Genomic DNA, 15253 nt, shown 5'->3' with positions numbered 1-15253 from the left:
GTTGCTCTAGACAAAACTTTTTTGTATCTAAGCTCTCTACACAGTGATAACTTTTGACAAATATGGCAACTCCTCCTCTCACCTTATTCTCTCTACTCATATGTGCAGCTAGTTTATAACCACTGATATTTACCTTTTCCATATAAGGCAGAATGTGATGCTCAGACAGGCATAGTATATCTTTTACTTTATCAGATTCAATGTCATCTAAACAAACCAGGAGCTCATGTACTTTATTCTTCAATCCCAGAATATTTTGGTGAAAAATGGTAACATTATTTCTTACTTTACTTTTGTGATAATCTACTTTTTTCTTTAATCCACCAATATTGAAACATATGTCAGAGTTTGGGGAATAAATACATAAAGAAATAACGAAGTGTTTAACATATTTGGGAATTGTGATTCCGCCTTGATGCAATACGATTCGTGTTATCTGAACACAAGTACTCAATTAGTTTTCTTTCCCATAGCTGTTTCTCTTAACAACTTTAACTGGCCACAATAGTCGGGGCTCGAACTTCCCCCCCCGAAGCAGAAAACTGTTGTTATCAGAACTGCCTGTGTTATATGTTTGTAATATTATGAGATATCACCGAAGATAAGAAATTAGTCACCTTTTTGTTTCCTTTGTCACATCTACCACGTTGCTGGTCAAAGTTAACTTATCGCAGATCCACCTTTATCAGCATTCTCCCCCACCCCCACCCCCTCCCTTTTATATAGGGACTTGACGTTTATGATAGTTGTATTCCTAACAGCTATGACTGTGCTGAACTCATTACAATGAAATAGTGTTTACTTCAGAATTTAAGAACAGCCTACAATGTTTTACCTGAAGTTGCCTGATTGTCAGAGTAGTTTGTGCGGAGCAGAGCAAGTGAGACCTTCCCCAACACAAGTTCCCAAGATCTCAACTGTATTGAAGTGGAAATGGAACGAGTGAGTGTTTTTACAATATTTATAAATACGAATTCTTCATAAAATTTACAATAATAGATACGGTAGAGTAAATATGGTGGATTCATGATAATACTCATACCGTGTATGTTATTAGTTTCTTCTGCATAATGATTTTATTATTTCTTTATTGACATGTGACGAGTTACGTATAACTATTACGCCATTTTCAAGTTCATAGATATTACATACAGCATCATGAAGTTCTTTTCTCAGTTTTTTTTGCTCTTGGAGTTTGTTTCAAACAATGTGTGGTGCTCGCTTTTTATTTTGGACTAACTCCAACATCAATTTTTTGGAAATTTGGGATCAGGTCTTATGGGACCAAACTGCTGAGGTCATCGGTCTCTAAGCTTACACTCTACTTAAACTAACTAACGCTAAGGACAACACACACAACCATGCCCGAGCGAGGACTCGAACCTCCGACAGGGGGAGCCGCCCGGACCGTGACATAGCGCCCAGACCGATCGGATACCCTGCGCGGCTAACTCCAACATCACAAACAGTAAAACACTCAGTTTAAAACGGCACAATAGCTTATGTAAGTGATGAGTTAATAAAATTAGCAGAATGTATAGCATAACGCACAAAAGTAAATAAGGAACACAATACAAGAAATCAGAATTAATACTTACCCGAACTCCACAAGAAATTCATATTAGTATGGTATTAACATTTGAAAATCAATTTACAGTTTCATAAAGTTGTATATAAAATGCCATATATATATATATATATATATATATATATATATATATGTGTGTGTGTGTGTGTGTGTGTGTGTGTGTGTGTGTGTGTGTGTGTGTGTGTGTGTGTGGGTCCAGAAAAATGTAGACGCTCTTTATAGGTAATATCTTTGGAAAAAGGACAAATAATCGCAATTTTGCACGGTAGTGTAGTCTACTGTTTTCTGAGCAGATCAGCAGATCTCGGCACACATTTTTCAGTAGAAGACAGTGTAGCAATGAAGAAGTAAGATTGCGTTGCCCAAACAACAAAGCCGTACTGGAATACGAAAACATGATGGAGGTACAACTGCAATGGCGTAGTGTGTACGAAACTCAGGCACTAATAATTGCAACGTTTTATCGTATCTGGGATAAATCTGAAGTCGACAGTACTGTTCAGGACGTGCGAAAGGGAAGGTCCGGCCAAAAACATGGAGTCCAGCTTCCAGCGCTGCTCTGTGGCAACATTTTACTAGGTCACCTCAAAAATCTGTGAAGGCGGGGTAAGCCGACCCAGCACATGACGAATTCTGAAGATTGCAAAGTGTACATTCCAAGATCGCTACACGCAACGAACGAGGACGACCCGGATCGAACAGTGGAGTACTGCGAGTGGTTTGAAGGCACATTTTTGCGAGGATGGACGGTTATACGGTCTGCCGAGGCGGAATTCAAACTGAATTTTACAGTAACACAACTGTGTGTAATGGGCTCCCGAAAATCCACACGTTAATGTGTGGTGTGGTCTGTCGTCGCGCACTTTGATTGGCCCGTTCTTCTTTGGGGGTTCCGTAACAGTTGAGGTAAGGCTTCGTACACTGCAAACATCGATTTCACCTGCCAATCGAGAGGTGTTTGTAAATGAAAGATTATACCGACAACAAGATGGCGCTCTGCCTCGCTGCCTTACCTGCATGACGGATAAACGCCGTGGGGGACCTCACAGCTCAGCGGCACCGACGTTGTTTGGCACTTTGAACCTTCCCCCTGTGCAAGATATGCACACACCTCAGCTCTACAACTACATAAATATGCACTCATTTTTGCTACAAAACTGAACGCACTGTGCAACAGGCATTCTTTCAATTAACTCTTTAATTTAAATGTAGCACGATCACTGGAAACATACATGCCTGAGTAATTCACTCCTTTCTGAAAAAGGGTCAAGGTTGTCTTTCGTTTCAATAAGGTTTCATAAAATGATATTATCCACTGTTGATCTATTACTTTAGAAATCAGTCCTCGCAAAATCCGTAATTCCTTAGAGATACGTTTCTAGTCTCGATAAATAATGTTTGTTAGGCATTTTGTATATACAACGTCGAGTAATGATATCAACTGTATTCGTTGCTGGTAAAGGCAACTTCTCTTTCATATACAGGACGAATTCTTTCGTTCTTCCGGAATTTTCTCTTGTTTTCAAACACAGACAGTTCGCTTACGGATTTTCTCCAGCATACGTAGATTCCTTATTTTCAGGGATTTGAAGGTATTGAGTCACACGAAGTTGTACATTTTTTCCTTTACATTTAGAGAAAATCCGGGATTTCTAAAACTACTTCAGAAAATATGGCAAGGAATGCAGTAGAAACATGGGAAATAACTGAAACAATTATAAAGACCTTAACAGACAACGGAGATGGGATCTCGGAGGTGTCGATGTCGGTTGGCACTACTGGATAGATTTAAAAATGAAGACACGCCTACGAGAACGAACAACAGCTCCTCTATAATGGATAAGACCGAAGCAAAACGATTGATGTTGTGTGGGCACGTATGACGTCTGAGTGTACACTGGCGGCCTGAGATGGCTTCCAACTGAAGAAGAAGAAGAAGAAGAAGAAAGAGCTGTGTCAGAGAGGACTTTGTGGGTGGAATATTGCAGAGATAAGCGACCTTGGAAGCTATGATGCGAGAGAAACAACTATGTTGTATTACATTGCAAGAGAATTGTTTGCTTTTGTTCTAAAGCTCTTGCCATATTTGTTGGCTTTAGCGTGAAGGAAGTGTTGCGTAACATTACACCTGCATTAAATAATGATGAAAAAGCATGTTGTTTATTGCATGCTGTTTCTTGTATATTACCAACAGAATCGTGAAGAGTACAGCAGAAAAATTTAACTGCTGGAAAAAGAACTAAGCAGCCAGTTAGAGTTTTTGGTGCGATTATTAAAATCTGGCAGGAAGGCTACTGTCACGCACCACACGGCCAACGAACGACAATGGACAGTTTCGTCGGCCGGAATGTGCTTAGTGTGCACTTTAGTTTGGTCGGCCGGAATGTGCTTAGTGTGCACTTTAGTTTGGTCGGCCGGAATGTGCTTAGTGTGCACGGGCGACGAAGTGGCTGGGGGGGGGGGGGGGGGGGGTTCGGGACCCACCTCCACAGTGTGGTGGACCCCGGGTCGGAGGTTCGGTTCGGCGATTTCTTGTGTCTAACAATATTGGCGCATTGAGAGGAATACGGAGACTGAGCTCAGGGCAATCGGTTCATCATGAACGGCAATGTATATGGGCCCGTGCGAAATGCGACAGCAAAAACAAACGAAAAAAAGTAGTTGCTCGAGGAGAAATAAGTGAGCTGCTACATTCTAACTTTTTAATGGAGATACAGCTCTCCTAAAACAGGTGTCGTCCTTGGAAATTTTGGAGCCCGCACAATTCCAAATCCTTAGCCTTCATCCTCAAAAAATTATGAAACAGTCCATATTCCAATTCAGTTTTAAGGTCAGACATTAATTTTCTTGCACCACATTGCTTGCTACTTTTTAAAAGAGAGATGGTCCACCTTCTTTTCCTGATGATCAGCTTTTTTGCAATGAAATAAATGCTATCCATGAGACGACTGCTAAATCCCCTCTTTATTCGTAATGTCGGCTGGTAAAACTGTTGTTCTAATACGTTGCTTTTTAACAATAACTGATATCACTGCTCTAATTTTCGTAGTCCTGAACGTTAGACCCTCAGCCTTAGCAGTGCTGTAGCTTGTAATGGTACTTGAATTACGTAACCATTATGGTACCTCACCCGAACCTCTCGATACCAGTAATATTCTACTTTATTTCTGTTAACTACTTAACATATTTCTGAGACAACATTCAGATTTGATTTCATTTGTGATACATCGATATGTTTATATGCAATGATATTATTCTTATGCGTATTCTTTGTTTTGTCACTATGATCTTTGACGTACTTGTAACTCTGATTTTTGGGCACGTAAGCGATAGTTGTTAGAGTGTCGGACCTTGAGAAAGTCAAGTGTTGGACGTCATGTTGGAAAGACGCATAAAATGTGAAGTTTTGTGTGTTACGTGATATTGCAATAAAAGCAATTAAAAGGAAGTGTAACTTAAATTCGGAGTGCTGGTTACTTTTTTTACATCACTATTGTGCTAACTTTGAAAGGTTTAATCTCCAATAATGGTTTGTGAAGCGCATCTACATAACGTTTGAATATAGCAGAATAAAACCTAGGCCTCTTTCCATCCGAGCTTGGCATCATAATCACCTAGATTTTCAACGATTGAGCCATGATTTTACGAGACCAGCGTGGGAAACACAAAAAGATGAGTGCCTAGTTTATTCATTATTACATGAAATGACTATTAACTGTGATCTAATGACTTAATATGACTGTTGTTGCCCGAAAATGCAGTATTTAGCAGCGTGAGCAACACCACAATCGTTATTAAATTCTGACCTTTGTTGTGGTAGGGTTGTTAGAAGCTGCAATAGTGTTACTAATAAATAATACGTTCAGGACTACGGAAATGTTACTTTCAAACGTACAACTGTCGACAGAATTGCCGCTAAACGCATTCGTTCCAACAGCGACAGGAGATGGAACTGAAACGCCAAGGTAATATCGGGTAACTATGAAAACCGTCGGGGGATAATTGAAGTTTTAAAAGAAATAGTCGGCGGTCAAGTCTCCAGTGCAATGGCTACAACAGAAGTCTGTGGTTTCAAAAATAGCCTCCCAGACTTTGACTATCTTCTCTCTGTTTTTCAAAGCATGTTTTCGAAGAGTAAAAGGCATTTCAACTATCTTCAGGAAAAAAAACAGTGATGCGGAGTTTTGCAACTGTGTTGCGTCAGAAGGCCTAGCTTACGCGAAGAACTTAAGAAATGAAGCTAAATGGATCGACTTTTTAAATTCCATAAAACGCTAGACTAATCTGCTGCCTGAAGCTTCCACGAATTGAGATGAAATGAGGGACGAATGCGTTGGGAATCCATTGATGTCACAATACAAACAGGTGTACTTCCAGGTACCGGAAAATACTGTAACACAGCTGGAAATAAGACTTTCACATGTTGATAAACTCTTTTATAAATTAGGCGATGCTACCCAGTGTTTCACAGTTTGGATTCCTTCTAGTGCGCCGGCCAATAGCTCGCTGTTATGTGTACAACTGGAGACTGTATTTTTCTTTCCAGCATAAAGCATCATTTGAGTCTGTCAGTTTGGGAGGTGTTATAAGAAGAATGAAACGGACTGAATTCTTCCAGAAGTTTCTAAACTATTTTATGTAATTCCTGACATTTCTGCAACAAATGTTTCAGTTGAAATGAGGTGTTTTTTTTCTGAAACGTGTAAAAACGTATCTGAAGAACAGTGTGGCCTAGGGTGGCAGGCCGGCCGGAGTGGCCGAGCGGTTCTAGGCGCTTCAGTCTGGAACCGCGCGACCGCTACGGTCGCAGGTTCGAATCCTGCCTCGGGCATGGATGTGTGTGATGTCCTTAGGTTAGTTAGGTTTAATTAGTTCTAAGTTGTAGGGGACTGATGACCAAAGATGTTGAGTCCCATAGTGCTCAGAGCCATTTGAACCATATTTTAGGATCGCAGCTCTTGCTTGTACCTCAGTTGAAAAGCCAGTACTTGAAAGCAGACACACATCGTATGATGATATATCGAAAGATTCGGGAAGAAGAATAACCATCGAGTTAGCTTGTTTTACGAGTAACAACGATCAGACGCCCTATCTAAAATGCCATTATTAATTATTATTATTATTAGTAGTAGTAGTAGTAATGGTGGTAGTGGTAGTGGTGGTGGTGGTGGTGGTAGTGACGGTGGCGGTCTTTAGGAACGCTAGGTAAGTGTACATTAATTGGGAAGGGAAGGCGATTTTCCAGTGTTCAGGCCCATGAGCCGCCACTAATAGACGGTCTGGTAGAAAGTAATCTCTGCCACGGACTTGAAAGCACAGTCATCACGGACGGAGATTTGAGGCGCCGCCGGTTGGTCGGGAAACCTGCTGCTGGGAGCCGGCCTGAACCGTGGCGACGACAACCAGCCTCGCACGACAGGCTGCCCCGCCTCCTTTTACAAACAGACGACGCGCATTCGAAACTGAGGCTAGGCGCGCACGAAATACACCGACGGAAAACAAATCGCAACACCACGAAGGTTTTGGAAGTTCGTAGACGTGTTTCTCCATCTGAAAGATGACGCCTATTCAGATTTCGTGCGACAGTGGCGCCATTAGCGTCACTATGATGACGCAAATCAGGTTTGATTTGAATACACGCTGAGCGTGCGCGCGCTGAGTTGGTGATGGTCGAGAATACCTATAAGACGACAGAGACACCATTACGAATACCGACTGAGTTTGAATGATGTGTAATGCAGCTACAAGGAGCTGCGGTACTACAGAAGGACTTGGCAGGCACGCAGCCACTGTACACGGTTGCTGGCAGTGGTGATCACGAGAATGTACGGCCACGTGGCACCAACCAGAGCGTGTTCAGTGTACGGCTCTGGCGTGTCGTACTGCATCTGCAGCAGCTGGCACCGCAGTGACACAGCGAACCGTTACAAATTGGTTACTTCGAGGACAGCTCCGAGCGAGACGCCCCGTAGAGCGTGTTTCACTGACCCGAAACCACCGACATTTCCGACTTCCGTGGTGTCACGCGAGAGCTCACTGGAGGTCTGACGATGGCCATCGCGGGCACAGACGCCTGTTGGTCAAGAAGAGGCCAGCAACATGTCTGCGTGCTGGACACACTGGAGCGTCTGGAGCGAGTGTGGGTTGCGATTTCGTACGACAGCAGGAGCAATCTAGTGCTTATCCCACGCACCCTGACCGCAAATCTGTAACTCGGTGTGGGTGATGCGCCATGTCGTGCTGCCACACATGCGGTGCTTTCCAACAGGATAACGTTCGTCCATATACCGATGTTGTAACGCAGCAAGCTCCACAGACTGTCGACACGTCGCCCTGTCTCGCTGCATCACCAGGTCTGCCTCCAGTGCAGCACAAATGGGACTTGGTCGGACGACAACTGCAGCGTCACCCACAAACGGCATTGACTGCCCCGTGTTGACTGATCGGCTGCAACAGGCACGGAACTACATCCGGCACCTGCACAACACAATTCATGCGCGTTTGCGTGCTTGCATTCAGTATCGTGGCGGATGTACTGCTTGTTAATACACCAGCATTTCACATTTGTAATGGCTTCCCTCGCGCTGACATTAACCTATTATTGTGGCCAAGATACGAAGCCCACGCCTACCACGGTAGTACAAGTTTATATGCCAACTAGCTCCGCAGATGACGAAGATATAGAAGAAATTATTCAGATAGTGAAGGGAGGCGAAAATTTAATAGTCACGGGTGACTGGAATTCGATAGTAGGAAAAAAAAAAAAAGGAAGCCGCCTGGTAGAATTTTTGCACAGAGCATAACTTAATCATAGCAAACACTTGGTTCAAGAATCATAAAATAAGGTTGTATACTAAAAAAGGAAGGGCTAATAGAAATGCTTGGGTAACAGAAGAGATATTGAATTTAATTGATGAAAGGAGAAAATATAAAAATGCAGTAAATGAAGCAGGCAAAATGGAAAACAAACGTCTCAAGATGAGATCGACAGGAAGTGCAAAATGGCTAAGAAGGGATTCTAGAGGACATATCTAAGGATATAGACGCTTATCTCACTAGGGATAAGATAGATGCTGCCTACAGGAAAATTAAACAGACCTTTGGAGAAAAGCGAACCACTTGCATGAATATCAAGAGCTTTGATGGAAACCCAGTTCTAAGCAAAGAAGGGAAAGCAGAAAGGTGGAAGGAGTATATAGAGGGTCTATACAAGGGCGATGTACTTGAGGACAATATAATGGAAATGGAACAGGATGTAGATGAAGATGAAATGGGAGATACGATACTGCGTGAAGAGTTTGACAGAGCACTGAAAGACCTGAGCCGAAACAAGGCCCCGGGAGTAGACAACATTCCATTAGAACTACTGACGGCCTTGGGAGATCCAGTCATGACAAAACTCTACCATCTGGTGAGCAAGGTATATGAGACAGGCAAAATACCCTCAGACATCAAGAATAATATAATTCCAATCCCAAAGGAAGCAGGTGTTGACAGATGTGAAAATTACCGAACTATCAGTTTAATAAGTCACGGCTGTAAAATACTAACACGAATTCCTTACAGACAAATGGGAAAACTGGTAGAAAGCAGACGTAGGGCAAGATCAGTTTTGATTCCGTACAAATGTTGGAACACGTGAGGCAATACTGACCCTACGACTAATCTTAGAAAATAGATTAAGGAAAGGCAAACCTACGTTTCTAGCATTTGTAGACTTAGAGAAAGCTTTTGACAATGTTGACTGTAATACCGTCTTTCAAATTCTAAAGATGGCAGGGGTAAAATACAGGGAGCGAAAGGCTATTTAAAATTTGGCAGTTATAAGAGTCGAGGGGCATGAAAGAGAAGCAGTGGTTGGGAAGGGAGTGAGACAGGGTTGTAGCCTCTCCCCGATATTCAATCTGTATATTGAGCAAGCAGTAAAGGAAACAAAAGAAAAATTCGGAGTAGGTATTAAAATCCACGGAGAAGAAATAAAAACTTTGAGGTTCGCCGATGACATTGTAATTCTGTCAGAGACAGCAAAGGACTTGGAAGAGCAGTTGAACGGAATGGACAGTGTCTTGAAAGGAGGATATAAGATGAACATCAGCAAAAGGAAAACGAGGATAATTGAATGTAGTCGAGTTAAGTCGGGTGATGCTGAGGGTATTAGATTAGGAAATGGGACACTTAAAGTAGTAAAGGAGTTTTGCTATTTGGGGAGCAAAATAACTGATGATGTTCGAAGTAGAGAGGGTATGAAATGTAGACTGGCAATGGCAAGGAAAGCGTTTCTGAAGAAGACAAATTTGTTAACATCGAGTATTGATTTAAGTGTCAGGAAGTCGTTTCTGGAAGTATTTGTATGGAATGTAGCCATGTATCGAAGTGAAACATGGACGATAAATAGTTTGGACAAGAAGAGAATAGAAGCTTTCAAAATGTGGTGCTACAGAAGAATGCTGAAGATTAGATGGGTAGATCACATAACTACTGAGGAGGTACTGAATAGAATTGGAGAGGAGTTTGTGGCACAACTTGACTAGAAGAAGGGATCGCTTGGTAGGACATATTCTGAGGCATCAAGGGATCACCAATTTAGTGTTGGAGGGCAGCGTGGAGGGTAAAAATCGTACAAGGAGACCAAGAGAGGAATAAACTAAAGAGATTCAGAAGGATGTAGGTTGCAGTAAGTACTGGGAGATGAAGAATCTTGCACAGGATAGAGTAGCATGGAGAGCTGCATCAAACCAGTCTCAGGACTGAAGGACCACAACAACAATAACCTATGATCTTGCAGTGTTGACGACTGGAGTATGTTACCTACAGAAATGTGTTCTCGGAATTTCATTACTCTACATTAATTATGTTTTTTCGTGCTGCGATCTGTTTGCCTCCGTGTAGCCTCGTCCTATTACCTACAGTTTTTGGCAAATGTTGTGAGTGGAGAGACTGACCGGACGCGGTGCAGGCCCAGGTCGAGGTTCTCGGACTGGTTGAGGAACTGGAAGGCGTCCGGGTTGTAGAGCTGGCCGGACGTGGACCAGACGGGCTCGAGCACCGAGTCGACGACGTGCAGCACCTGCTTCTTGCCGTGCCGGTTCACCGCCTCGTAGTTGGAGCGCTCGGTCAGGACGCGCGCGTTGTTCACGAAGATGGTGTCGCGCCGGCGCGTGATCCACAGCGGCGGGTTGCCGTCCAGCTCGGACAGCACCTTGTGGCCCAGCTGGTCCAGCGAGTGCGCCAGGTTCGCTGCGGGCACAGCAGAGCGGGCAGGCGCGTCAGCGCTGTGGCTGCCGAAACGTCACATAAGTCACTAAAACAACACACCCACGTCTGCCCCAGATCCGTCGGAGGATACAACCACTGCTTAGCACCTTTTATTTATTCTTCGAAAACCACCCACCTTTACGTACAAGATCCGTGAGCGACACCACTAAAAAACAAAATGAGAATGCTGATACATTTAACTGGCAGAAAGCAAAACCTTGTGCTGAATAATTCAAAGAATGTTTGGAGGATACAAAATTTTAGTGACTGGGGAGGAATCTCAAAGGGAGTGCCACACTGTTCAGTTTTGGATCCATTCTTATGCTTTCCACTTACCATTCGACAAGCAGACTTGGTACTTTTTGCAGGCAATACTAGTGTTACAAATTCAATTAGCGAGAAACCAACAGAACAAATTGTTAATGACGTTTTCCAAAGAATTATCTATTTGTTCTCTGATATTGGATTATCCCCACATTTTGCGAAAACACACTACACTTATTCCAGTACAACAAACAGAGTCGTACCAACAATTAATGTGGTACACGGATGGGAGACAGTTGTGGAGCAATTTTCTGGGGTAACTCGTCACTTGGAAAGGAAGTACTGATTGCACGAAAGCGGGCAGTAGCAATTATATGTGGTCTTCAGCCGTGGTCGTAATGAGTTCAAGAAATTTGCGGTTTTAGTTGCAAAGTCACAATCTATATATTCGCTAACGTAATTCGTCATTAATAATGCATCAATGTTTAGAATAACAGTGACGTCCATTCTCAAAACAGTACAGTGTAAAATGATCTTTATCAGTCAGTGGCTCAGAAAAGAGTTCAGTAAGCAGCAACAAAAATCTTCGATCGTTTATCCAATAACATAAAATGTCTGATGGGCAGCAAAGGAAATTTTGAATCTAACCTCAAATCATTTGCCTGAACAACTCCTCGTATTGCATGGAAGAATTTTTATTTATACACTGGTACATTTATTACGAATATTTTTAAGTTTAGTTGTGTGAGTACGACTAAAAAAATGTATTCATTAATGTAAACTCTAATCCTGTAGACACATCGTGTAAACTGACTCGTTCCACACTTCGATAAAAGAATCGTTTAAATGACCTATGGAATACGTAACTAACTAATTGCTAATTTAAAATTTAAAGACATTAGTACATCTTGTAGGATGTAGACTACATTGGTATAATTTGTCGAATTCCAGCATCATGGCCACTTACGAAAAATGCTAATTTTGAACCTGAAGAATGTTCTAACAAAAGCGACAATCTAAGCATCTTTTATCCCGGTATTTGACAATTATGGCTTCAGAGCTTGCATCCATCTTCGGAGTTTGTTGAACACACTCCTAAGAGTTGATAATGTGGGATAACCTCATTGCTGCAAACTGTCTTTTGACGTCATGACCTCAGTTCTGAGCCTGTTCAGAGTATTCCCCACGAGAAGTTCTTCAGTAAAATCAGCAGCTACATTTGCCTATGGTGTTCGGAACTCATCCTCCACGAAGCTAATAGCGATCACGTTTGTTGTGCAGTGTTGCCCACATGAAACTGTTCCCGGACGCCAGTCTTGAAGGAAGAGCATGGTGAGCATTTAACGGGAATTCATGGGAGGTAGATACCTCGCCCCTTCCCCTACAAGCAGTTGCCTCACGTATGATGCCTGCAGGGACAATTCCAACTAAACGACAGAGTTTAAGTCGCGCGGTACGTATCTCTGAAATCCACTAAATGAATCATTAAGAGCGATACCCACCGCTTTAGAATGGGCAGAATTGCAGCAAACAGAAGTTCCATATTTGCCTGCTGCGTAACGTAAAGATAAAGCTTTAATTTTAAGTGTTTTTGCTGCTGCATTCTAGGATGTTCCCGTAATTTTGTGCATTATGTTGGATGCCGCACTACACGAAAATTGTACTCCTGCATAGGTCATGTAAAGGTGTTACTTTCCCAACGGTGCATTCAAGTCACGGGCTTCACAGTCTCTTGGGCATTCTTCAAATTCTGGTGCTTCAGCGCCCAAACACCATTTCTGATGCCAATAACTTTAGTTTCAAAACAACTCATATATGATTCCCATAAAAAAGGGGGGGGGGGAAGGTAAATCCGGTAAATAACAGTAACTCACGATAACAATATCGATTAACGGCGAAGTAGAAAGTGTTGCTACCAGGACAGCGCCGTATGAAATCAATGAATCGACAATATGCTTCCGATGGCGCCATTGTTTTAACAGACTGCCCGCGTCGCAAGAAGAAATGATATGATAACTCAAACTTCTAATTTCTCAACTGACAACGGATTGGAACGAACGACCTCTTATACGACTACATTTAAATATGGGAGTAAATGAAAAAGTCTGCCATGACACATTTATGATGTCTGACGAAAGGGAGAATTAATGAAAGGTTGGTCTCGTAATACGAAAGAAAACTATATTTTGTTTACATTGTTTAAAGGAGGCTGGAGCGATTTAAGTTTTCTTTTCTTGTTTAGGGTAGTCACTGTTGGTGCTGTGGCCTTCAGCTCTCCGCGCCACTCTGTCCTGTGCGTGACTGCCGCAGCCTACGTCACTGTGTCTAGGCCCTGGTCTCCCTCTACAATGTTTAGCCACTCATTTCCCTCCTACTATAGAATGACACTTCTTTGATGCCTCAGAATGTGTCGCTGCAATCAGTCTGTACTTTCAGCTACGTTGTTAGTTTTATATAACATTGTCGCACAACAGCGATCTTATGAGGAAATTATTTAAAAGCAGTCGCGATCGCAGCCGATGTTGACTTCTGACCGTTTTCGGTCTTTTAATTATGGGCCATCATCAGAGTTTTCACCATCTGTATGATGCCGCCTATTCATCGAGAGCTCCAGGTTGTAGTGCAGTCAGCTTATTAAATTTCCTTTTATGTCATTTTTTCACATTCCCCGTGTGTAATTAATTTTGTCGTCTATTATACTAAGTAAATTGAAAAAGAAAGAACAGGAGGGACATCATGCTGCTCAATACGAGGTGTAATTTATACATTTAAAACTTACAAGCGACTCTAATTTCATGCTTCATACAGAGGTTACTGCTTTTCCATTCTACATACAACATTGCTAGGCTGCGATTTCGTATTTAACATTGCTGCTGCATATTGTGGAATAACTCTAAAAGCCACACATTGTTTATTAAAAGCAAGGTTTGAAGCTAATTTCATTATATTCAGATGTATAAATTACCCCTCGCATTCATTCAGCAACATTGTGTCCCCCCCCCCCCCTGATTTTTTTCCAAATTAATTACACACGGGACTGTGCAGAAAAAAGACATTAATTTTCCTAAGTTGACTGCACTACAACTTGGAGCTCCCAATGAATAGGCGCCATCGCCACCATACAGATGGAGCAAACTCTGATGAAGATGGCCCGTAATGAAAAGGCCGACAACGGTCAGAAGTTAACATCGGCTGCGATCAAGACTGCTTTTAAATAATTTCTGCTACGTTGTGCCACAAATTTGTCTCCACCGTTTGACCCGGAACCATCTCATTAGTTATGTGATCAACCCATTTAGTCTTCAGCACTCTATTATAGTAATACATCTCAGTAGTTCCTGTTCTGTTCTTCTCTGGACTGCTTACAGTGCGCGTTTCACTTCCATACGATGCTACATTCCGCAAAAATAGCATCAGAAAATACTCTATACACAGTCTGTAATTTAGGTCATGTTTGATTTGACCAACATCACTTATTTTGCTGTCTGAATAGCAAGTCATCTACTGCTTTTAGTGTGTCATTTCCTAATCTAATTTTCAGAGCATCGTCTGATTTAATTAGAATACATGCCACTGCCCTTGTTGATGGCCGGCCGCGGTGGTCTAGCGGTTCTAGGCGCTCAGTCCGGAACCGCGGGACTGCTACGGTCGCAGGTTCGAATCCTGCCTGGGGCATGGATGTGTGTGCTGTCCTTAGGTTAGTTAGGTTTAATTAGTTCTAAGTTCTAGGCGACTGATGACCTCAGAAGTTAAGTCGCATAGTGCTCAGAGCCAGCCTTGTTGATGCTGATATTATTCTTAATTTCAATTAAAAAGAAAGCAGGTGCTGACAGGTGTGAGTTTTACCGAACTATCAGTGTAATAAGTCATTCTATATTCCGATATAATTGGCGAAAGCAGTGTGACCAAAATCCAACCTAAATGTTTACTGGACACTACGATAGTGAAGCCAAAGTCACTGTACATAAATTTTTTCTTTAAAAAGAAGGGGTTACTTTTGTAGTGTTGGCAGTTAGCCAACACTACGCACACTAATTGAGAGAGGAGGCCGAAATGCACGCGTTAAACTCACGCAGGCTGGCGTGACGTCTGAAACAGGATACGGAATGAATGCTATAAAGAAAAGTGCGTAGCTGCTGGAATACT

At 42.3% G+C, this 15253-nt stretch overlaps 1 protein-coding gene across 12 annotated transcripts in view; it reads right to left on the bottom strand.

Moving 5' to 3' along the window:
• Positions 1-15253, bottom strand: part of LOC124719084 (fasciclin-1) — a 656083-nt gene that overhangs the window by 102163 nt on the left and 538667 nt on the right. For all 12 annotated transcript variants that reach the window (XM_047244768.1, XM_047244767.1, XM_047244764.1 and 9 more), the window contains exon 3: positions 10531-10825. In XM_047244768.1, the coding sequence (XP_047100724.1) occupies positions 10531-10825 (295 nt within the window). The remainder of the gene's footprint in view (positions 1-10530; positions 10826-15253) is intronic.

Source organism: Schistocerca piceifrons, chromosome 10 (assembly GCF_021461385.2).
Source record: "Schistocerca piceifrons isolate TAMUIC-IGC-003096 chromosome 10, iqSchPice1.1, whole genome shotgun sequence".
Lineage (NCBI taxonomy): Eukaryota > Metazoa > Arthropoda > Insecta > Orthoptera > Acrididae > Schistocerca > Schistocerca piceifrons.
The sequence above is the reverse complement of the archived record's forward strand: the minus strand, read 5'-3'. Positions and strand labels throughout refer to the sequence as shown.